Source organism: Argiope bruennichi, chromosome 2 (assembly GCF_947563725.1).
Source record: "Argiope bruennichi chromosome 2, qqArgBrue1.1, whole genome shotgun sequence".
Taxonomy (NCBI): Eukaryota; Metazoa; Arthropoda; class Arachnida; order Araneae; family Araneidae; genus Argiope; species Argiope bruennichi.
This window is the reverse complement of record NC_079152.1, coordinates 54,303,445-54,330,227: the sequence shown is the minus strand read 5'-3', so window position 1 is coordinate 54,330,227 and position 26,783 is coordinate 54,303,445. Positions and strand designations below refer to the sequence as shown.

Genomic DNA, 26,783 nt, shown 5'->3' with positions numbered 1-26,783 from the left:
ATGAAGTTCTTAAAAGTAGAATTTATCTGACAGAAGTAACTGATTGTCTGTCACTGGGTCATAGTGCAGCCTGTTGACATGGCGATTAGTCTTTGCCTGGCGTGTTTTTCATTGTTTTTTGCCATTTCCATCCATTTTGGAAGTAAGTCTAATAATTTGTGACTTTTGGAATAATTTAACTTGCTGCACGTTGGAGAATTAGATAAAACTCTTGTGTCTTGATTATTTGATAGTGCAAAATGTGCACTTTAGTCATCTTTAAAGCATACTTTCCATAAGATGCATCTCATGGATTCCACCAAAGAAGGAATTGGGAACTATTTATTAACAAAATAGATTAATTCCACTTTTCTTCTTTTTAGGAGAAAAGTTCAACTGTTGACTTGTGATATTACAAAAGCTATTCTCACATATCTTGAAACTGCATTACATAGTCTAAATCATATATAAATATATTACATTTTAAATGTTTTATTACATTGCTTTTTCTTTAATTATTATTGCAGTTAAATGATGTTAGTACTGAGCTCTCTATAATCAGTCATATGCCTAATAGAAACCTGAATATAAGATTTAAATCTATGCTATTATTTTATTTGCTATTTTATATGCTGTTCGCTCCGAGTAATTTAATAGAGTTGTAAGAGTTTTATGAGATCGCAAATTTTATTTTAAAGTAAAAGATTTTATTTTAAAAGTAAATGTAGAAGTGGCTTCATTTTCAGATATATTTTAAAATTTTTTTCGTTGTAGACCGCAATTTTTTTTAACAAATTTTGTGTTAAATATATAGGTATTCTACTTTTACCTATAATAATTCCGTAGATATTACATTATTCTTGAATAGGAGAAGACGTATATTTCTTTTCGAAAAATTGGAAATATAGTCTTTTACCAGCAATTATTTATAAATAACATCTTATAAAAGGAAAATTTAGTAATATAAGATTATACTTTAAAGTTTGATCAAGTATTTAATGAAAAAAGCTGCTATAAATTAGGTGATTGTTTATATATGCCTTTAAAAATTTTCGAAAAATGTGTGAGCGACCCGTAGGTTTGTAAGCGTCAGTTTAATGACTGAAAACAACAACAACATTTAAGTTCCTTGCATTGTTCTATAAAAATAAGTTTAAAATGTATATTGCGATATGAAATGTTAATAAAAGGAATTAGTTATATAATTAAGATCGTGAGAAAAATGGATGAAGTGTCTGAAGAATATTTAATTTCGGATAAAAGTTTTCATTTTTTATAAACTGCAGAATTATTGAAGATTGTATATTATAGTCTCACATTAAAGAAGACAACTCTTTAAACAATGTATGTTACTTTTAAGGTTAAAATAATATTCAAGAATTTGTCATTTTTTTCCCTCCGGATATTTTGTTCTTGTATTATCTCCTTAATTTTTTCATTTGGATGTTTGAAGAGAACAGAAATGAAAATACTTTACTTGTATATGTAACTCAAATTATTATTTCATATAATTGTATTACGAATACATGCAAAGAAAAACTATTATCAGACAAATCTAATAATTTTTTTTGAAGTTAGCAGTTGTAGCAAGTTGTCAACACGAGTCAAAAACATGAAAAATTAGTTATACACAGGTGGAATGCATTACTGTAAACCCTTCATGTTATTTGCTTTTTCCTTGTTTAATATAAAGCTAGTCTTGGATAACAGGCATGTTGAGTGTGATATAAATATATCACTAGATGGATAGTTCACATCGTTATGACATCAACTTGTAAAATTGAACATGTCTCCTTAAATATTGATGCAAAGAAAAATCTCTTTCGCAATGCAACCATCAGATATTCAACGAGTTTAAGTTAGTCAAATGCATTTTTTCTATCATCTCCAAGTCAATCAGTTCAAGTTTCCAAATTGATAAGATGCTTGAAAATTTCATTTCTTTAATGTCAAATTTAGGGGGCGTTTTTCTTTCTATGTGAGCAATATATACCCAATCTTTAGCAGAGTAAATGTGAGATATTTTTTTTTTCTTCTTCTCTAAAGTCATCACATGGGAAATGAGATTGAAATGAAAAGAAACACGTTGATTAGAATTGTAATATGGTAGCATTAAAATCTTCAGAGAAATCGCTAATTATTCCGCATTAATTACAACTGAAAGGCTGAAAAAAAATAACAGAGTAGAAACAGTGAGTTTATATATCCGCTCTATGGAAAAAATCCCAAATTATGTAAAGATACATGGACATGCTGCCGTTATACTTTGAAACATTCCTTTTGTTTGTGCGCAATAGTATTGCCAATCTTATTAGAACTTTTCCAATATCTATGGATAAATTTTCAGACAGTTGAAAGGAATTCCCTAGATATGAAACGTGAATAAAATGAAGAAATGTAGATTTATTACAATATGCGCTGAGCATTCTATATGTTGACTAGAAATCTTTGAAGTAAGGTTTGGCTATATAGTATTTTTTTTTTTTTTTTTTTTGTGTGTATGTTATGATATTTTAAAAGAAGTGTTTGCAGCTGCAAAATGTTATTTTAAAGTAGTTTCTATTGCACGGACTCATAATCATTTTTTTTTCAATTCCTACTATTAGCTCACACTCTCTCTATATATATCTTGTTCAAATTTTCAATCGTTAATAAAATATTTTTTATTCATCCACTCAAGTTCAAAAACATTTTTTAAAACTTGTAGTGGATGACACTTGATGTTAATACAGTTTTTTCAAATATTAATTAATTAATTAAATTTTTCCAGTAATTTATTTGGTCGCCAAATTCGTCGCCATGTCGCGAAATGGTCGCCAAGCTCTATTTTGCCACTTAATATAGTAATTCTGTCATATGTATATACATATTTATATTAATTGTAATTATTTAATAAAAAGTAACTAAAATAAAAATTTTTTTGTTGATATAAGTAGGAATTGACTTAAATTATTTATATATATATATTATTTGTTTTCTTTTTATTTAAATTTCATAAAAATGTGTGGCATTTTTCTGGTACGAGAGATTTGTAAAAACGACCTATCAAATTAAAGGAAAGATGATATTGCCTTTTCACCAGTACAGCCGAAATGAAATTAACAAACATTTATTTGTTGAACTAATTCAATTTAAGGAATGGAAATTCACATTAATGGCTATGAATAATTTCTTTGACTTTCTGGCTTTTTTTCGCATACCGAAACATTTTTTAAAAACAAATTTTGAATATTCTATATGTTGAGTGGCAATCATTCTTCACCAACTGCATTCTTCGACTAAATATTCCAGTATTATAAAGCTCATTCTTTTTCTGATGTTAGATGTAAAATAATGAAAATAGAGCAAGAGACATTTTATTTATATCGGTAAAAGCTTTTTAACATTCCTGTAGCATCTTTTATATTTCTTTGCTTTATAAATAATAAGATACACCAGTTTGTTATTGTTTTCAGGAGCCATAATAAAATAACAATATTTCCTGTGTTGATTTTAATTAAAATATGAGTTTAAACAATTAAATGGAATTCTGAATTTAATATTTTGATTTTCAAACCTCTTCCGAGGAAATTTATAATTCATGAGTTTTCACCGCAATGGTAGTCAGTGTGGGACTTCTTAATAAGGTATACATTCATTTTTATGAGTATCATAAAGCTCTTTCTTTTTCTAATGTTAAATAAATGATGTTAATAAAATGATGAAAACAAAAGCTTTTTAACATTCCTGTAGCATCTTTTATATTTCTTTGCTTTATAAATAATAAGATACACCAGTTTGTTATTGTTTTCAGGAGCCATAATAAAATAACAATATTTCCTGTGTTGATTTTAATTAAAATATGAGTTTAAACAATTAAATGGTATTCTGAATTTAATATTTTGATTTTCAAACCTCTTCCGAGGAAATTTATAATTCATGAGTTTTCACCGCAATGGTAGTCAGTGTGGGACTTCTTAATAAGGTATACATTCATTTTTATGAGTATCATAAAGCTCTTTCTTTTTTTAATGTTAAATAAATGATGTTAATAAAATGATGAAAACAAAAGCTTTTTAACATTCCCATAACTTGCCTGTTATTTCCTTGTCTTATAAAGAAAAAGACATACCAGTCTATTAGTATTTTCAAAAGCTATAACAAAATAAAAAATATTTCTTGTTTTGATTTTGATTATTACATACCTGAGTTTAAACAATTTAAAGGAATTTTGAATCTAATATTTTAATACGTTGATTTCCAAACCTGTTCTTAAGAAATTTACAATTCACAAGTTATCACTTCATTGGAAGTCAGTGCGGAACTTCTTAATAAGCTATGCATTCATTTTTATAAGATGATACTTCATCTAAAAGATTTTTGAACACTTCTACTACTGCTTATATTATGCAATCACTTTTTTTTGTAAAAAGATATTTTAATAATGAATATTTTAATATAATCAATTAGTAATAAAAGAAATTATTGAATAATGCTTGAATTATAAAAATTCGATTGAATAATGCTTGAATTTTTAACCTGTGCTTAAAGAAAACTGAGAATGCCCTTTGATTCTTCAGCATTGGTCGATGAAACACAATTAAGAAATTATTCTGACTTCTAAGCAGTTATATTTTGCAATAATTGCATTTAATTTTGTTATCATAATTTTATAATAATTTAATCATAATTTTGTTATCATAATTTTATAATAATTTAATCATAATTTTGTTATCATAATTTTATAATATATAATTTTACAATTTTTACATAATTTTATATTTAATTTTACAAATTTTTTATGAATGAAATGGGATCTCGACATCCCCTCCCCCTTCTTCAGGTTGCCGCGTTTAGGGGAGGGGGGACTATGAACTGAAGTCAGCTAAATGAATAAACATTTTGCGATTTTTTTTTTAAAGAAGCCTTTCATATCGAATATTATACATAGTATTGTAAAAAATTCTTTTACATGAACATCGCTTACACGTAGAGTTTCGTTGAAATATTTAATTTTTGTTTTACACATATTGATTTAAATTTATATAAACATTCCCAAATGAAATGCTTTTCTATCATGCATTGCTAAATAGGCTATTGAATAAATAAGATTACACTCATGGCGAAATAAAAACAGGAAGTAATGAACAATAATGAATTCATAATATACTCAAAAATATTATAAATACATTTTTATAAATTTCCTCTGGATAAGTTTTAAACAGGTGCGTAGGTCTGAAGAACAGAAAATAATACTGCGTAGGATGGAGAAAATTTACGAAAATAAAAATATTTTAGAGAAGGAACTAGAATTTACTAATGCGTAGGCGGGAAGGGAAGATGGCAATCAATATTCGTACAGTTTGTCAAACGTGTGGGAGGCGTAGGCGTCAGCAGTGCAGATATCGAAATCCCCATGGTTCATACAGGATAAAATTTTATTACTCTGAAAGAATTTTTCGTTTTTGAAAACAGATTATAATGCTAATGGAATGTTCTTAAAAAGAAAATGGCTTCTATGTTCTAAGGCTTTTTTTTAGTGCTTCGTTGTTTTAACGCTTTTAGCCGTGGATTTTCTAATTTTATTAATTCTTTTCTAATATTCCACTTATCTTATTCATATTCATTTGATAGACTTGAAGTGGCTTGCACAAAAGAAATTTTAAATTACGCATTATGTAATTGATGATAATTGAAGTCAAGAAAAATTCTTTTGTCAGTTGAGGTAATTGGTTATTTTTACTTCGTATTTTCTGTTGTAATAAAATCTACTTCTTTTACTAAAATGTTTTAGTTTTTTTCAATTCGTAATACGTAAATTTTCTGCGATTTCTGTAATAACATTGTCTCTTTGCATTAAAATCAGTTCAGTTTCTTCAGTATTTTTTTTTTTTTTTTTTTTTTTTTAGTTTACAGAATGAGTAGAATTTAAGTTGAATTTTTTTGAATTTATAAGATATTTCGTTAATTTTATTAAATTTATTTATTAGATTACTTTTATTTTTATAAGTTAGTTAATAAATATACACAAACTTTCATTTAAAAAAAACATCTATAGGTGTAATAGAATAGTGGAATTTGTATGAAATAAGTTTCAAGTTGTTTTTTTTTAAAATAAATTTTCAGATTTTATACTTTTTATAACTAAGGATTGCTATGTTGAAACCTGAAATACCTTTTCGTTTGCATGCTGACAGTCAACAGCTGAACAATAAAACAAGTACAAAACATTGCATTAAATGAGCATCATGAGCAATAGCTAAGCATGTAAGAATGGTGGATTGGGTCTGAAGATATTAGTTACTAAGATACAATAGGGACTCACTCACCTGTAATGATATCATTCAATTTTTATAAATAATAGAAATTTTTTTAAAAAAAATGGGAATTTAATTTCTGTAATGTTAAATTATTATCATATTATATACCAGTATTAAAAAAGATAAGATATTATTATGTTTTTAAATATATTTATATTTGGATGAGATATTCAATTGCTATTATTTCATATATTTTTCCTTTCTTTTAAACGATATTTACATAAAATACCTAATTACAACTGATATAATGTGATAAAGCAATTTTTGCCATGCTATAAGTTCTTAAAATTTTATTATTAAAGCAGGAGATTAAGAAATGTACAAAATGAATGTACAAATGAATGTTTCATGACTATTACATAGTTAATTTATTTATTAATACATAAATGTTTTCATTCTGATTAGCATTGGATACATCGGCGTAAATATGAAAACTGGACACCAATTAATTGAAGTTAATCTAATCTATCCCTATTTTAAAATTCTGTTATATATAGTATTAATTACAATTATACTCTTAATATATATGCTATCGAAAGTAAAAAAAAAAGTATAATTTTTTAAAAAAAGAAGGTGTTGCAAGCTTTTTATGGTTGTATACCATACTATTATTTGAAGAATTTTCAATAAAACTCTCTACAAATTACTGCAATTTATTTAAAATATATTTCTTTGACAAATGCTAATAATTCAAAAGTACAAAAGGATTTTGCATGCAGTCCATTACGAAATTAAGCACACAAATCAACTGTTGTAGTGTCGAATCGTAATATAATATATAAACCATAAAAAAATAAATACTAAATTTCATAATGAGTATAAAATAACAGATTTTGAAGAGAACGAATCAGGAATTGAACAATTGCCCATACGTCATAAGTTTTTTTATTTAATTATTCACATAGTCATCACATCCCAAAAATGAGTTTCAAATTTTTTTATAACAAAATCTTTTATTTTTATTTTGATATTTTCAATCAGTCAGGGCCTAAGATACAGATAATTGAAAATTATGAATGTAAGAACAGAAGTCAGCATAATTGGTGGCATTAAAATATAAAATATAATTAGGGCTCTGAACTGAATCAAATCTAAATAATTATAAAGAGATTCTTTATCATTGTTAGAATAAATAGATGTTTATTAATAATTAATTTTTTATTATTATCATTGGGAATATAATCCCCCCTAACATATGGGGGATGAAAGCATCCGAAATTCTTTAAATTTCTGGCGAATACGCGATTTAAAATTCTTTTAGACAAAATAATATTTATAATTCAGTGGAACCTCGCTTAACGTGCATAATCGGTTCGGGCAAATAGTGTATTATTTACTAGCTACCGTTGGTCTTTCGGGGTAAATGATTGCTAAAAGTGTCAGTTAAAAATTTTCTGTAACGTGGTCTAAATAGCTTCAAACATTCATTTGTATTTCAAATTTGGTCGACATATAGTTTATACTATTTTAAAAGCCTGACATCTTCAATGGACTATGCTTTCCTCTAATTTTCAGTCCATATTCTTATACTTACAATTATCTCACAAGGGTGCTTCAAAAAGGGGGATGTGGCTCTTCAGATATGATAATTGGTTTACGTCGGCCTGGTTGTTACAGAAATGGTAAGGATTTGGCTACTCATAATCGATGGCCTGGATGTACGATGTATACAAAACGGGATGGGCTGTATCTTTGCCGGTGGTGACCTTTAGGCCTCACCGGCAAAGTTCTGGCCAATGCTGTCAAAGTGTTCCAGTGATTCAGATCTAAAAACGCTTTTTCATTTTTTTCTATCTTTTACTCTTTAATTTACAATTCATTATTTCTGTCAATTAATATTTATTTTATTAACATTTAATTTATCTGAAAGCCTTCGGGTGGGGTGGACTGATATTTCGTGGTTACATTTACAATTACACCAGAGGAATGAGCGTAGATATGAAATAGCACTTTTTATTTGATTAAAATATCTCCAAATTGCAAAGATCCACCCTCTAAAGTTGTTGTTGTTTCTAATGGCACTTGCCATGGACAAGCTCGCTCACGAAGTCAGCGATTTTAAGCCAAGGGAGCGTCTCTTATTTTAGTAGCGCCAACTAGGGCCAAGAGTACGCCTTAGCTACTCACGCATCACATTCGTTTGCACAACCCCTTTTTACAAGGGGGTACATTCACACATTGATCAGATGAAGAAAAACTATGCCCGAACCGGGACTCAAACCCAGGACGCCCAGATCACGGGGAAGACGCGCTACCCCTATGCCAGGACGCCGGCACCCTCTAAAGTATATATATGAAGCATCTAGTCGCTCTAGATCAAACCATCTGGCATACAGAGTGCCAAAACAACACACACATTCATATTAATAGAGATTAATCTCCAAAAGCGACTAAATTTTTGTTATATTTGACTTCAGATAAATTGTTAGATACAAATTAATCCATAATTCCTTCAAATTATCTGATAATAAGTGTCTACTTAAATTTTGATTATTGTGTACCTGATCTTTCCAATAGAGACAAGTCCCATGTCAACATGGTGCTATTATAAAAATAAATGTGCTGTTCATCTATCCTATAAATTCCGCGGTATCTTATAAATTTCATTTTCCTATCCGTAAACTATAAAGATATTTAACAAAATCATTCCTCTTTAACTTTCAACAATGGAAAGAAAATCTCGCGAAATTGATGGAACAATGAAGACAGTTTGGATTTCAGGGCAACAATGTAATTTATTGCTGGAAATGAAACAAAAATTATTTAAAAAATTGCCAAATTTCAGCAAAAAATCACACAATTATTAATTTGGTATCATTAAAAAGGCATTTTTTAAAAACTTTGAAACAATGCAAAATTTATTTTTGTGCTATTATATTTTCAGAAGTTATCGTGGAAAAACACTCAATCATTCAGCTTAATTTTTAATCAATTAAAATTATAATTAAAAATTCAAAAAAATTGCTCTGAGGTGCACATTTCCTCGTGCGCACAAACACACACTTTCATGTTTATTACAAGTATAAATAATGTATTTTTTTTGCAAGAAAATTGCCTAAAGACATTTGATTTTGGCTACGCTTCACAGTTTGGCGAAAATGAGACACACAGTATTATCATTGAATTTGTAACTCGCGTAATTATTTCCTTGTTAGAGTGATACTTCCCAACATACGATGCAATAATTTTCCCTACTTTCCATCACTCTTATTTAACTGAAAGACTGGTTTTCAGAAACTGAAAGAGTTTATTACATCTTCCTGACAAAATCTCTCTCGTATTTTTTTGTTATGAGATAAAATGCAGCTCTATAAGTTAGTTCTTCGATAGTTCTGGCTATGTTCTTCTAATAGCTCATCGTTGTTTTTGCTATCCATTTCTAGCCCCATAGTCTTGACCAAAGACACACCTTGATGTATAAGACTCCACAGGCACTTGCTCAAACCCTTCAGAATCGTGGGAGACAATGCTATCTGGTCAAAACTTCTTCTATGTAGATATAAGGTCTTTCTTCAAACAAGCGCTCAACACAGATGAACACAAATAAATTTACCATGTGACATCATGTTGTCTTGTCGTTACTCTTTCTTGAGACATCGTTCCTTAAGTGAGCCATTTTTAAAAAAATATTTTGTTATGCTCATTTTGCGAATCGTTATGAGAGGAGGTCATTAAGTGAGGTTTGACTGTACTTGATCACATTCTAGTGCAATCTCTTCAAAATGATCTGACAGTTCATTCACTATGTTTTTATAAGCATTCTGACGCAAATGAGATTTACAAAACTTGATTCAGAACCTTATACACGAGATCTACATCTAATGCAAATCTGGATTTGATTGTGGCACTTTTTAATTTTGTGTAGAAGACAAATTGTCAATGAAAATGTTTATTTTGTCACCGACGTTCTGTCTGCCACAATATTAATATCTAAGGATTTGATATAGAGAAATTTGAAACACCATGCATATCCTGAGGTTCAAAATGTCTCAATGTCATTTAAGGCTCAAATGCCTGTTCCACTTGCTATCGAGCAAATTGGCAATTTGATGCATGTAAACCCCCCCCCCCCCCACCCTTTAAGATTTAGATATACATGAAAGCCCATGAACATTTATTGTGCAACATTTAGTTGTATGTTTAAACGACATGTGTACTTAATATTGTTACGAAATTCCGGGGTTCTTTCTCAATTTGTTCATCAATGAAATAAACAGTCCTTTAATAATAAACGACGTCGTTTATTGAACACGAAGACAAGAATACAAAAGCGACAAATATACAGCCGAGGCGAACACAGGCAACACCTACAACAAACAGTAGCTCACTAGTAGTAACCTGTATTAAAAACAGCCACAGCACACAAAGCGGCCAGACAGAATTCAGCAGAAAGAGGGAATCTGCGTAATTGAACTCTACTGTCTCTCCAAACGCCTGAAATTCTCACTGTCTCCTCGCTTTAGCTGTATCCAACTGTCGATTCGCTACTCCATACACGACTCGATGCTGCTTCCATAATAAATACCATGATTTGGCATACAGCTCAATTCAGCAATCGGTTGAGCTCCACACAACGCTTGCTGTTCACCGGACTGATCCAACTATTCACCGTTGACTCTTTCCTAGATAACGACTCGTTTCACAACTCAATGCAGCTTGAGACTGTCGATCTTTTATAGTTGCTGGGAGGCGGGCAGAGAAGATTCTGGACCAATCAAGGTTCTATTGGCTGAGTTGCTAAAATTCTGGAAGTTTCCAGTAATATCTATTTTGCTGGTAATGTAGCCAAATTTGTCGCCAAGTTCTGAGATCACTGACGCGGCACTCAATCAGCACTCAATAGAGCTGATTGTAAAACGGTCTTTCCAGTGATTGAAATAGCCATGCTGGGAAGCAACATCACAGGTTTGTAGCAATATGCTCATAGGGTACAACGTAAATTGATTCCATTTATTGCCACAGATTTGTAAATACATCTATCTCTCATATAATAATATGTTCAATGCTGTAATGGAACAGTGTTAAGAGAAATCATCATTATTAGAATAATCAAGGAGTGAAACAGAAAAATCGTATTACGTAAAGGATCTTGAAGTTGCCGTATATAAAAGCCATGCATGATCAGATCATGCATGGCTGAGAGATCATGCATGGCTATCAGAGATTACCGCAGTTTTTTTTTTTTTTTTTTTTGTCCCCTTACAGGAAAACTGTTTTATTAAATTGTTTTCAGGCAAGAGTTCACAAGAGATTTTACTTTCGAAGTGAAGGGATTCATTTATGATATCACATTTCTTACGTATTGTGCATAATAGCTCCCATTATAATTAAGAAATTTTTCTGTTGAAAGATAAGATACTTCACTTTGTTGGGAAAAAAAAAGCGAATCATTAACTAAGATTACAATTCGAAAACTGCGTAAAACTTTCGAGATGAATTTTATTTCAATCTCTCTAAGATTACAAGATCTGAATATCTGCCCAACAAACAGAGCGTTAACTTAAACTGAAAGACAAATAATTTATCCAGAAACATGATACTAAATTCAACAAAATAAATAAAACGAAGCCAGCTCAAATTCATATTCTATTCTCATTTTATTCTTCTTTTATTATCATTATTTGGGAATAAGTTTGTTGAATAAATCAAAGAAACTAAAGTTGAATAGGAATTCGAACAGAGCAGAAACAGAAAGCATCATTTATAATGAACAGAATTAAATGGCTGTTGTATGACATCAATAATATTAAATTCACTCGACGTCGATGTCATATAATAAACGCCATGGCGCATTTCTTATTACTTTACATTGTCTAATGCTGAAAAATCTCATCCTTTTACAGCTTGCAGAGAGCAATGGATTTTTAAATTATAATGACACTTCAGAGGCGTAGCGAAGGTAAATGGTATTCGGGGCATTTTGTGCCTTTTTCTAGGTTGTAGTATTGCTTGCATATTATGTGTCCTTAGTCGCCATAAGTAGTTTTAAAGGTAAATGATGCCAGGGTCACGGCATTATTTTTTTCATCTTCTCATGATATTTCTCTTTTAAAAACGTTGCATAAACGCATTCATGTTTTGTACTCATGTGCACCGAAAGGCTGATTTAATGGGTCTATACCTCCCCCCTTTACACCCCCCCCTCCAGTCGCTACGTCAATGAGATATTTTTTGCTATGAAACACATAATAGCATGAAATGAACCCGTAGATGTTTTCCTAGGTTAGCTGTGAAATCTACTACTTCTATGTTCACTTCAAGAAGTTGTTTCTTCTTGAAGTGAACATAGAGGTAGTAGATCACCAATTTTACTCTTTTCCATTATAGGAGAAGAGTAAAATTGGTGATTCCAGAAAACTTCATGATATTTAGTTATCTAGTTTTTTTTTTTTTATCGGTTTCATAAACCAGAGTAATTTGTGCAGGTTTATTTATTTAAAAAAATGAAAAAGGTAAATTCATTTCAAAAACTTTTTAGCAAAAAAGTCAGTTTATATATGATACCACATGTGTTACGTTTTAGATGCAAAGGAAGAGGAACCTTTTCAGTGCCACGAACTGTACCAGTATAATGCAACAGTCAATAATCTAGCCGGAGATTTTTATAGTCCATTTTACGAAGAAGGGGAGTATCCCAATGGTCTCTGGTGTGAGTACAGAATCAATGCGCCGCCTGGCTACGTAAGTACAGCTGACATTATGGCATAACAGCGTAATGTCAATATTTAAGTGTTTTTGACGCCACTGGAATTTGGTTAACTAGAGGGAGTGGTCTGTCCATAATTATCTTTAAATTCTGCAATAAAAATCTCATCTCCCTTTTCCCTCACCTAAAATTATGGAACTTGGTATTGACACACAATATTTGCAAAATATAAATCTTTGACGAGAATCTACAATTTCTTATTGATTGGAAACAAAATTTGACATAAGAGTTACAGATGTAATTACAAAATTACGCAACTAATTTTTTAAATTAAAGTTATTATGTTTATGTGTTATTGCGCTTACATATCTAAGAAAATATAAACGGATAGGCAGTCAACACTGTGACAGATTTGATTCAAAATTTGATGCATTTAATGTAATGTAATTTTGTGCATTTTAATTTAATACGGTGCGTTGTAATTTCACTTTTTTATTTCTCATCAAAAATTCCGAACATTAAAATGTTGATGCACATTTTATTTGTATATATGAACATGTTAGCTGGAAGTAAATATGTTGATAAAAAATTAAAATATAATCTTCCAGCATGTTGAATGCATTGATCAAGAGTTTGGAGGGCTTTGGATTTCGCAAAAAAGAAAGAAAAAGATGACATGAAATAAAAATGAAAATAAATCATAGTAACAAGAATATGTAAAAATAGACATAATCTTTATTCCCTTGTTTTCAACACTAGAAAAAAAGCACGCAGAAATATTTGCAGAAACAATTAAAACAATTTAAATTTTATTGTTGCAATGAAAAGTATTTTTACACAGTATGCATAAAAATAGATTTATTTAATCTCTAATTTTATATAAAAACTGCGAGATAACTAAATTACTATCATTAATTACACACACACACACACACACACACACACACACACACACACACACACACACACACACACACACACACACACAGGGTGTCTCAAAAACCTTGACCGCGGCCTTTATTCCTTAAATATTGATTATAGACATATACTGTAAATAACAAAGTTGCATAAAAAAAAGGCGTAAAATGTTATGAAATCGATTAAAATTTTCAGTGGATTAAACCTCAAAAAATACAAATAATAAAAAATAAATTCAAATTTTCAAAAAATAAATTCAAATTTTCAAAAAATAAATTTAAATTTCCAAAAATAAATTTAAATTTTTATACTGACCCGTACAAAAAAATTGCCAGTGAGTAAAATGTGCCCAATTCTTTAATAAGGTCATGTACAAAATTTCAGCAATTTATCACAAAAAGTCTGAAAGATATGAAACTACATAAATGCTGTCATAAACCACTTTTCGATGCCAGGATATGAATTCGCAAATCGGAAAAATTATGTCCGATGTTCGTGTTTTAGGGGTCGTACACAAATTAACAAAGAAAGTAATGATTGAATAAATAAATAATAATTTTGCTATTTATTGGTTCAAAAGTATTAAAAATTTGTAGAAATAATAACTTAAAGGAAAGATTACATAAGTTTTTTTTTTACAAGTTCTTTGACTGTGCTATTTTTAAGTTATATTCTGTAATTCATGATATAAAATTTTAAAGTATTTTTCAGGAAGCATATTAAAATTTGTATTTAAAACTAAAAATATGAAGTATATTTTATTTCCTTATGATGCATTCCTGCGGCGCATCATCTACATTGAAGCTGTAAACATTTGCATTTTAATTTGTGATGACCCTTCACCAACTTTGTATGGGGCATATTTTACTCACCGTATAAAAATTTAAATTATATATTTTTTTAAGTTTAATCCCCTGAAAATTTTAATCGATTTCATAACATTTTGCATCTTTTTTTACACAGCTTTGTAATTTACAGTATATATCTATGGTAATATTGAGACACCCTGTATATATATATATATAACGCCAACAGACATATCACATATATTAGATTTTATTATTAATGGGGATGACTTAATTGGCTCATTTGTGTTACTTGCCTTTGTCGACCGATCTACTTGTTTTCCAGCCATACTGATCATGTTTCATACAATTGAATCTTTTGTGTATAACTTGATATTTCTGTTTTCTTTAACAAATGTTTTTAAATTTAAAATAAATGGCCATTTTATGCATTTTGCGACCATAGGCATTGCGTATTATGACCCCCCCTTTTTTTCTAAGAAACTTTAGTTTCACATTTATACGCATTTTAACGTCATCAAAATGTTAATGATACACACACTTTTATTATAAGCCCTCTTTCTTTTTACGCTTTTAGTAAAAACCTTTTTTAAAAAATTTGCTAATGATCAAATGTTTTGTTCAATTAGCGGCTGAAACTCACTTTTAAGGACTTGGACATTGATCCATCCGATTTCTGCGGGCAAGATTCCTTGGTAATATATTCCGGTGAAAAAGAAGAAGTAATTTCAACGGTGTGTGGGAAAGACAAACCTCTACCAATCATCACCGATCCGGGAGTCAATATGATGCACTTTCTCTTCCGGACAGACTACATGGCAGGTGGAAGGGGCTTTCACCTCCACTATGAAGCAGGCACTCATTTTGGTAAGGTATTCTTTCTTTTTTTATGAATAGTAGAAAAACTTTATGCCTATTACTCGTAGATGAAACTTTTGTAAAATTATTTGAAAAAGAAAATTGTATACTGGGTTGAAAAAATACTTCGAATTAATATAATTTTTTAAAAAACTATAATATTTTAAATTTATGCTGAATACAATGTTGGTAGAGAGAAATATCGTTGCAAATTACGAAATGAACTGCTATTAATGAACTAAAAATAAAAATATTTTTAAAATTTGGGAGTCTTATGTATGTTGGATCCCCGGGGACACCTCGAAATGAGGATGAGAAGCTTCCAGTATGGTGGTTGGTTCTCGCCACTCTGGAGGATACACGAAAAGGTGGAGTTCTGGCTCCTTCCATCGATGACGGGACGTACTTCCTTAGTGGCCGGTGATGGCCCTTAGGACTCAATTACAGTTCTCACCAGTGTTGCTGTAGCAGTGGCTAAGTCGTTCAGTTTTTTTTTATCCGTGTGCCTTCGGGGGGGGGGATCGGAGAGTCAGTGATATGACTTAGGTTTGTTGGGTCATTTTCGTTACAACGCATAAATTTTGTTTTAACAGGTGCTATTCTTTATGTTATGAAATCATTCAATTTAAGAAAAAAAAAATTAGCTTGAAATGTAATGTGCAGAAATAATTTACGTTAAATAAAATAAGTTTTTTTGTTTTTTTTAAACACTGCTCAAACTAGATAATACGTATTAACAAGGTAAGAGAAAACTGTATTTCAAAATCTAAAGCATTACTAAAAGTAAAACAAAAGATAAATATACCAACAAACAGTTGTTATTAATTAAGAACTCCGTAATAAATACTATTTCTAACACGCATTCAAAATTTTTAGTTTCAGGCTCAAAGTCATGCCATACGCTTTTCTGATTCCTCTTTATCTTTGATACCCAAAGACATTTAATTTCTTCAAAATAACTTGTTTATTATATCAAATTTAAAGTTCATTTCTTTGTGACTGATTATTATTTTAAAACAAGGCAAACATTCAACAGAAAACAAAAAAAGGAGAAAAAAAGAAACAAAGTTTCTGAAAGTCAAAACAGAAAAAAAAAAAAAAATCCTTTTGCACATTTTTTTTTTGAAATTCAAACATTAAACTTTATTTTAACTATCAAAATTAAGATTAAAATTTTTCTATCTATACGTTAAACATGTATCGGAAAAATTGTCTATCTATATGTATCGAAAGTTTGATAAATTTTGATTTTTAAGAATACTTAGTCACATTGCTACATATTAAATATTTTTTTTACTTGGAAGCAATAATGTAAATACGTGAAAGAATTTTAAGATATGAAAATTTTGAAACCAGTATTCAATTATTAAATTAATTATAATATTTAAAATTTAATATTAATATTTAAAATATTTTTATTTAACTTATTTTTAAAGGTAGAATATTTCAATCGATTTCACTCTAAGTTCCTTATGCGAATGAATTTGATATATATTTTCGATGAAATTGCAATATTGCAATATTTTCAGAAGTTGATGATTAGTTAAACATAATTAAACAAAATTTTGATTCCATGTTAGGGGTATCGTTTAGTACCGAATTTGAGAAATAATAGATCTCAAAATTAAAAAGTAAAAAATAATTAAAATGAAAAAATTTTGCTGTTTAGTAATTGTTAAAAGTATATATTTAAAAACTGCTATTTAATTTATTAATACTTCTTTAAAATTAAGGAATTTACAAAATTCTTAAAAAATTTCGAATTTTAAAATGCCATTTATTCTGCTTGAATTTATTGAATTTTAATGAGATTGTTTAAAATTTAAACAATGATAAACACTATCAGTCGAATATTATATTAGTCTTAAACTCAACAGTTGTTTATATTTCAAACTTTTATTACGTAATTTTATATAAATAAATATGGGAAACACAGAAACTTTTTTTAAAATTAAAAATTGAAATTATCTAATTAAATTGTGTTTATTAAAACTTTCCAACTTCGATCTAAAAATGTATTATGATAATCAATTATCAGATTATTAAAAAATTGTTGAGAAAATATGGAAATGTCAGAGATTCAGATAGACATAGCTGCTCTTAGAAGGTTAAGCTGTGCTATGTTTTGAAATGGTTACTATAAAAATATTGTTTGTCAAATTATTACGAAAAATTATTTAAATCTTGAATCATTTTTGATGACTTAAATTGGTTTAAAAATCCTTAAAAAAGTTTTTGAAATCTCGACGAATTTATTAAAATTTATTGTAAAGGCTAAAAGTTATTCTCCTTGGAAATTTAATAATTCTCTTTATAACATTTCCTTTTCAGCTTACTGTGAAGGAGGACTGCAGGAATGTGGCAACAAGAAATGCTTTGATCCAGCTGTACATAAATGCAATGGAGTCGATGATTGCGGAGATGGAACAGATGAAGAAGATTGCAGTTAAGTTTACTTTATTTTCATAAAAAAATTGCATCAAACCTTCCAAAATCTTCATTTTTTTGTATCCTCAGTTCCATTTTATTAATCTAAATGATCAAAATTTTCTTTATTAAATGCACTTAAATAATTTTATAACTAATATAAATTTTTTTATCATTCTTTTCTCAAATTGCTTCCATCTAGAATATTTTCTTTAAATATATATATGTTATTAATTATTATTAATGTGTGACACGAAACAATAAAATGAATCGAAATTTATTATAATTTTGCAGAACAATATTTTAGAAATACTTTGACTCATTTTTTTTATAATAATCTAATTATAACCAATTAGATTGCAAAATATATGTGGTTAGAAAATTTCTTTCAAGCCATGAAGATTGGATGACATATTACAAAGTAAATATTTAGATATATACATTTTACTACATTGCATAAATTTGCATTTCTACAATAAATGTTTCCATTCAGTTTTGTGATTAGTACCTCTAAATTTAAAAATAAGTTTATTGCAAATTTTGTAGATAGAAATATGGAACACTGTGGGTGTATAGATGAATATTAAGGGAAACATTTTACTAATTTGCTCTGTAGGGAATGCTGAAAAATTTAATTTTTAAAACTTTTTACTATCAACTCTCACAGAAGTCAATGTGTTTTCATAAATAAATTTGGTTTTTTTGAAAAATGCCGCCAATATACGGTGATACGTCGAAGTGTAATTTCTAAAGAAACTTCTTCAAATTCAGAAATAAACAAATATCTATGAATTTTGCAGATAAAGAAGTTACATTTTGTATTTTTATGTACGAGTGCTTTTAAAATATTTTTCTTTTTAATACTTTTAAATTTAAAGGGCCGTATAAAAATTTAATTTAAAAAATATTTTTATTAATTATCGCTAGAGAAGCAAAAAAAAAGTTTCCTTACGCATTTTATTAAATGAAAATTTGTAAATATATTTTTAGATGCAATATTTTGAGAAATGAACGAGTAATCTACTGTTTCCAGACACCATTTACAATCCAAATTTAAGCATTTATCCTATGAATTTAAGCCATTTTTTTTAACAAAAAGATTTGGAAAATACGAAACAATTTTTTTATTACTTCAACGGAAAACTTGTTAAGGAAAACAAATTTCCGAAAAAAAAATAATTTTGATTCCATTTTCTGTAGTCGAAGGGTCACCACATATTTGAAATAAAGTTCCAAAATCTCTCTTTTATAACAATTTAAAAAATTTCTATAGCTATGAATGTAATTTTGTAAATAAGATAAATTTCAAATAATAATATAAAATATATCTTTTTTAAAATAGAAACCCTTAAAAATTATATTAATTAGTTTCCAGTAGAAGAATAATAGCTTGTGTTTCCTGATAAATTTTACGAATACTCGGTTTCTAGCAAATCATTTATAGTATAAAAATCGTCTCTTAATGAGTAACAAGGCATTTGTCCCTGAACTTACTCTGAATGGAATTCGCGTTGAAAAATAATTGCTCATATAAATCCAGTCCCAACTACCGATTGAATTCGGTGGATCAGCCAATGCGAATAAGCGAATTCTTTGGATAATCCAAAAAATAACTGAAAATCAAATCAATATTCAAATCAATATGAAAAATGTTTTGAACAATTTTTATTTACAGAAGGGGGGTGGACTTGCATAGAATTATTATTAAACAAATATTATATGTCTGTATCTAAAATTTCTTGGTTTAATTTTGATAAAAGAAAAAAAATCGTCAACTTTTTTTTATTTAAACAATGATTTGCTTGCATGTTGAAACATTTTTTTTTTTAAATTTGCGATCGAAAATTAAAAAAAAAATCATAATTAACAATTGCAGTCAATCGCGAGTTCATTTTTGAATAAACAGCAAAATGGCCGATGTCGAAAATAGACCTTAAGATATTAGCAACCCGTGTTTGGCTGTGAGATTAGACAGTATGGTAGAACAAATCTCTCTTACATTCGGAAAGCAATATGTTATTTGGCCAAGATTCTTAAGAATTTGATACTGAAATATCATGAGGGAACAGGCTTAGTACCTTGAAGAATATCCTTTAAGAACTACATTAGAAAGGCCAATGTAGCTTTATTTTTATTTTCAGCTTTACTTCAGCCAATGTAGTTTTATTTTTATTTTCAGCTTTACTTCAGAGTTGCATCCCTAAAAAGGATAAACTTACCAACTCTTGCTATGATTTATCCTAAATCATATTAGAATGTGAACATCAAATAGTTATAAACCACCTTATTAACTTATTCTAATTCATACTGCAGATCTTCCTCTTGCCACTTCTGAATGCGGAAATCCTCCAATTACGCCGGATACTGTTTTTGGTGGTCGCTCTCCCGATCGTATTATCGGGGGTCAAGAAGTGATACCCGGTAGCTGGCCGTGGCAGGTATCTCTACAAAACCGCTATTCTACATTCAGCCATTCCTGTGGAGGATCCCTTATAAATGCGCAGTGGGTTGTCACGGCTGCGCATTGTTTCAAAGGGTAAGAATGAGTTGGATAATTTTTGTATTTAAATCGAAAGACCTAAGCGATTTTTATGGATTAAACAGTCTACAAATTTTGCTTTTTGTTTTTGGTCTTGTACAGTTCAAAAAAAGGAGAGAAATGGCTTTAATGGCCATTTAGACATTATTTTAGTCCGGAAAAAACAGAAATAAAATTTGTAAATGCATCATTGTTCTATGATAATTTGCATTCTTCAATAATGATAATTATAACGTACATGATTTATTTTGACGATTCCAAAATTTCTAATGTCTTTTACTGCTCAGAAACAAAATTCCTTTAAAGGGTTTTAAGAAATTCTTTCCTAATGAAATGAAATTTTTTCGTGATCTTTTAAAACTTTTGAGTATGATTGTAATGCATGATATGACAGTTGACTTTAACAAAACTCTTAATATTCAAGAAGATCTTGGATGAATTTAGTAAATATACAAAAGAAAATGTAGATTTAAAGATTATTTATTAATTAAATAATTTAACAGCAATTCTTTAAGTATTAAAAATATCTCTAACAAAAATGATTTATGTTTTATTGGGTAATGTCTAGAGAGAACTAATCAAAACATAACATGCTTCAAAGTATTGGTATAGAAGCTTCATGATATTCCTCATGTTTCTGATGTTTTCTAATGCTAACTTTCTGATTTACGTCATTCAGAATATCCAACAGAATCGTGGAGATATATATGCATTTTTTTTGTTAATAGGATTATTTATTAAATTAATTATGTGTTTGAAATAGTATAATTTAAATATCGATTTCTTTTATTACTTTCCTCAAGATACTATTCAAAAGTTATAGAGTAAAAATGATGACTATCGGCTCCTAGAATAGGAAAGGTGTAGATAATAGTCAACAGGATACATTATTTGCCATAGAATCCATTCACAATGCAAGAAATACGACATGTTAAATTAGGGCAACCACCGAAAGGATATTCACGAATATTGATTTTAAATGATGCGAGGGATTTCTTTTAAATTCACCATACTATATGTTGTAAAATTATCATACTATGGTGAGTTTAGGTGTAAAAAATATTATGATTTCTAATTGAAAGTCGTATCATTAAATTTTTTAGGACGCCGAACAGCATATTCATACCTGTTTCATGTAAGTTTCTCTTGAAGCAAAGAATTCTAACCCAAGATTGGGTTTATTTCTTCTTCACTTGAGAAAATTACATTTGTATAACTTATATTTACATATACATAAGTAAAAATGATATCATCTGAATTTTAAAACGTACAGAACATTAATATCAACAACAAAAAAGCACCATTAAATTCTCATGCAGAAAGGATTTAAAATAAAAAGAATTCTCATTGGCTAATGGAAAAAAAAGTCCATTAGAACCCTCCTCCCTCCTAAAAAAATTCCTGTCAAAGTTGAATGAATAGAAGTGTTCAAGATCTTATGTCACAAGATAGCATCGTATTTTAATTGATATAATCATACGAGACCAGGAGTAATGTTTGTAGGAGAATGCATGTGTTTCAACCCGTGATTCAATTCTCATCATTATTCACCATCATTATTCATCACTATCATTATTCACCACCATTATTCATCACCATCATTATTCACCATCAGCCACCTTTCTCATCATTAGACTTATGCTTCCAAAAAAAGAAAAAAGAAAAAAAAAACGATTGGTGTACTAGGCAATATATGGTAATTTATAGATATTTATAGTGTTTGAATTTCTTTTCTTCGACTGAAGTGCCAATTAGAAAAATAGCATTTCTTTTTTCCTGATGATTTTAGCGGATTGAGTGCTTAGATTCTATGCCAATTAATATTAATCTTGCTATATGCTACGAACCCCCTGTTTTTCATTGCAAAAGTTAACTAATTCAATGTAAAAAAGTAAGAGTGATGTTTTAATTATGGATAAGATAAAAATAAATAACTTTATTATTTTTTACAGCAATCCATATGCCTCTAATTGGAGAATTCACTTAGGGAAACACCACAAATATAAAACAGATCCACATGAGCAGATAAGATATGGCAAAAGACTCATAATATATCCTGATCTCACAGGTGACAATGTGAGTATTAAATAAGTAGTTTACTAAATCTTTATTTCTATGAGAAATTATGAAATCTTAGCATTGATTCTTTACACAACGACGATCTTATTGTTCTGAATCATATTTGTTTATATCAGATTCACTTTCAATCCTTTCAATAGGGATCAGGTTCTTCCTTATGGAAGCATTATACTCCCATTTGAACGCTTACTTTTTACTTATACCTCTGGCTATTGAGCGATTTAATGGACAATATGACTTGATCTAATATAGGTGCCAAGAACATATATATTATTGCGTTTTTGAAATTATCATTTTCAGATACATATATCTAGACGGATAGTCAGAGAGTCGGTCTTTGATAGATGTGCCCAAAAATTTGAAATAGATAAGAAATTTTGGTATAAAACTATATGCTAAATCCTAACTATCAAGTTCGTTACATATTTGGCTGAGCGTATTCATATGTACATGCCGGGCCAGGTCAAATCTTCTCGAGGCCGTTAGTACTTCTAGAGCTAAGGATCATGACCTTTTCATGACTTTTTCTCTTCCAAACTTTCAAAACCAAACAGTTTTTCAGCGATTTTGATTTAATTTTCATATACGTAGTTTTAAGTCGCAAATTTGAACAAACTGAAATAGTAAATACAATAATTAAAAATTATTTTCAAAATGGCTTCAGCACATCACTTATGAAGAATACACAATTGAAATTTAAACAAAGTATTAAAAAAAGTTAATGACAACTTTTCTTAGCAGAATCTGAATAATATTTAATAACAGGATCAGGATTTTTAAAAAAGTACAGCCCCCCCCTTTCCTTTTTTTTAGAATTATACAATAATTTAAGATAAAACTTGAAAATGGTAATTATTTAGGTGCATTATTAGAATAATATTGCTAAGTTGAAATAAAAAAAAATGTTTGATTTTAATTTGAATTCGATTTCATAGCTTTAATAGCACAGATTGCATTTAGGAAGAACAAAACTAAATAGCTTTCAAAACATCGCAAAATAATCTCTGAGGGCTCAGAGCTTTCTAAAGTTGTATGAACCTTAGAAAATTGTCTATTTTACCTTTTAATAATAGGATAAATAGACTTTATATAGACAGATCATGATTGATTTACAGCTGCAATTTTACTCATGTAGCAAATTCCATTCGCCTAGTTTCTTTCGTTTTTGAATTATCGTATTCATAGAAAATCGGATGAAATTTCACAAATATAATTTTTTGATTCAAAAAAGGTCTGAAATATAAGGATTCATTTGAATACTTCCTGTTTGTAAAATTAGTATATCAAAGAAATAAATTGATCTCATCCCATTATAAGTAATTCGTAATATGTATCTGCATTAATTTTACTATGCTTTAAATAAAATAAAAAGTATGATTTCTGTTTTAATTTGAAATATCTCCGTTTTAATTTATCTCCATCATTTTGGAGGATTGACGATAGGTATTCCAAATATTAATTTATTCTTGATTGTAGTTTTCCGAAGGTTGTTCAACAGGGTTCAACTCTTACGTGTATATCAGAGCGGTTATATGATGATGAAACTCAGCTGTATTGATTCTTGTATTTGAAGCCCTCAGGAAAACTTTAGTTGAGAGGGAATAATTTTAAAATGTAGTCATGTATTAAAAATAAATGCTTAATATTGTAATATTATATTTTAACATGGAAAATTATATTTTGTATACTAAATAATTTGAAATATTCCAGCAGCAAATAATCCTAATTCTATTTATCCTTACCGTTTTATAATAATTTTTGCTTATTTAGAATAAATATTTTTAACTCAAATATGTTCCTTTCATATTTCAAAAATTTTAAAATTCTATTTATTTGTTCTTATTGAGGCCCCACACCATATTTGTGCTTGGGGTCAACGGATTCAAAGCATGGCACTCTTCTCTCCCATTTATATTCATGGCTTATTGCAGATCCGGGGAGTAACCGATTTTAGGCACGATATTGCTCTTATCAAACTAAATGCTCCTGTCCAGTTTAGCGATGTTGTCAGACCAGGTTGCTTGCCTTCGTTGGGTTGGACACTACCTACAGGCACCTTGTGCTATGCTACTGGTTGGGGAGAGACAAGAGGTAAGGGGAAAAAAAATCCTTTTTTATTTTTATCGAAATACATGCGTTAAGAGAAAATAATTTAAAAAAAAAATAAAATGAGAAATTAGACCTTACCTGTGCTTTTAAAATAGAAAAGTATGATTTTCCGAACAATAATTTACAATTTCAACAACTTCATCAAATTAATTGTATCAACTATATCAAAATGCATATGACCACATGATAACTAGGGAAGGAGTTTCTACGAATTTCAAGCTTTTACAATTTTTTTTTCCCTAAAAAAAGGAAGTGAAAAAATAAATTTCACGAAGAGCAATTCAATATTATTTTAATGCTTCACAATTTCTTTTAAATTTCCAACTCAAATTAGCAATTTTCATTATTGGTTCTGAATATGTATCTTGTTCTAAAATCTTGGTTTATTTTATAGAAGTAAAAAAATACACGTTACATCTATTTTTCCAATTTCATTATAAGCAGTGAATAGTTTCCGGGTTTGATTCAGTTATCTTTCTTTTCCTGTGTATGTATAAAAATAGATATTATTTCGTTTTTATATGATTAATTCCAAAAAATAAAGAATATATTAATATTTGTTTTTTTAAGGCACTGGATTCAACCACGCTCTAAAACAAACAGATGTGTCCATGATGCCCAAATCGAACTGTAGTTATGAAGAAGATGTTCAAATATGCGTCAAGAACCGAGTGGGATTTCAATCAACATGTCACGTAAGATATATTTTTTTTTAATAAAAAGTGCTTTCTTACCATTTTCACCCATTTTTATTTAAGATTATTTCGTACATATTGGGTAGAAAGTGCAAAACGATATATGAGGGTATTTGTGATAGATCTTTTTCAATCACATTTTGATGCAAATGAGTTTTTAAATTTAGTACACTTGTGTATTCTCGATGACAGTACAATATTTCAATATTTTCAGAATATAGTTTTTAGTCAATACATTAATTTAATTGAGTTTTGACTCCATACATATCATGTCACTTGGCAACGAATTTGAGAAAAAAATCTGATTGTTGATTTCAAGATGCCATAAAATTTGCGATAATAAACATTATTTAATTTAAAAGAAAACGGAGAAAATAATTACAGTAAGAAAGTTTTACTTTTTATTGTTCTAATTAAACTGTGTTTTTAACAAACGTTTTTATTAATTTGTATATATATATATATATATATATATATATATATATATATATATATATATATATATATATATATATATATATATATATATATATATATATATATATATATATATATATATATGTAATGATATTTTAATTCTAATTTAATTAATTTCCAAGATTTTATCTTAATTTAGCCCGTAGTAACTTCATTCTAAAATATTCTCTTATTTCGTGATCCAATTCCATTTCCGATTTAATTAATTCCTCTGTAAAAATAATGCGCCATCAATAAATACTACGTATCAAATGAAAGTGATATCTTCTGTACCCTTGAAAAGGTGTCAAAGGTCATCACATTGGAGCCTGGCCAGAAATCCTATATTATATAAGACTAGTGATCATTTGTTCGTCCCTTTCTGCCTTCTGTATTTGTGCCGCGCTGCGTCTTCTTGTTAATAATTATGCTTTCCTGAAATGGATATTAAAACGAAATAAAAAATACCAAGTCTCTTCACTGCTTCGAACCTGCATTCTACTTAAACCAAAATATGTTACATATTATTTAGCCGAATGGATTCGAAAAGTATTACATTTATATATATATATATATATATATATATATATATATATATATATATATATATATATATATATATATATATATATAATTATTTTGATGAATACGATCAGATATAAGCTATTAATCCGTAAATCTACAATTCTTTAAAATGATTTATTTCTTTATTTTTTGTTTAAATATTCCTTAAAATTAATTTTTAAAAATGCTTTTTGTTTCAGGGAGACAGTGGAGGTCCGTTGTCTTGTAAACTTGGAGGTAAATGGTATGTGATGGGTGCTACCAGCTTTGGAACATTGAGCAATTTCATGCATGGATTGTGCGCGATGCCGGAACAAAGAACTGTATTCATGAAAATGTCCAACAATGTGGATTGGATCGAGAAAATGATACTTATGTATAGCTGAAAACAAATAAAAAATAAATCAT

At 28.8% G+C, this 26,783-nt stretch overlaps 1 protein-coding gene across 1 annotated transcript; it reads left to right on the top strand.

Annotated features, from left to right (window-relative positions):
• LOC129961971 (chymotrypsin-like elastase family member 2A) lies at positions 1-26,783 on the top strand. The gene is made up of 9 exons (XM_056075622.1): positions 1-142; positions 12,802-12,959; positions 15,278-15,515; positions 17,838-17,951; positions 20,247-20,469; positions 22,425-22,548; positions 24,483-24,642; positions 25,231-25,355; positions 26,576-26,783. The coding sequence occupies exons 1-9, from the start codon at positions 79-81 to the stop codon at positions 26,759-26,761; spliced, it is 1,392 nt and encodes a 463-aa protein (XP_055931597.1). The 5' UTR covers positions 1-78; the 3' UTR covers positions 26,762-26,783.

Bases quoted from the DNA above. Each gene is read 5' to 3' on its own strand.
- LOC129961971 (XM_056075622.1), top strand. From the start codon at position 79: ATGGCGATTAGTCTTTGCCTGGCGTGTTTTTCATTGTTTTTTGCCATT. The intron at 15,516-17,837 runs GTAAGGTATTCT...TTTCCTTTTCAG, and splicing joins TGAAGCAGGCACTCATTTTG to CTTACTGTGAAGGAGGACTG. The intron at 24,643-25,230 runs GTAAGGGGAAAA...TGTTTTTTTAAG, and splicing joins TGGTTGGGGAGAGACAAGAG to GCACTGGATTCAACCACGCT.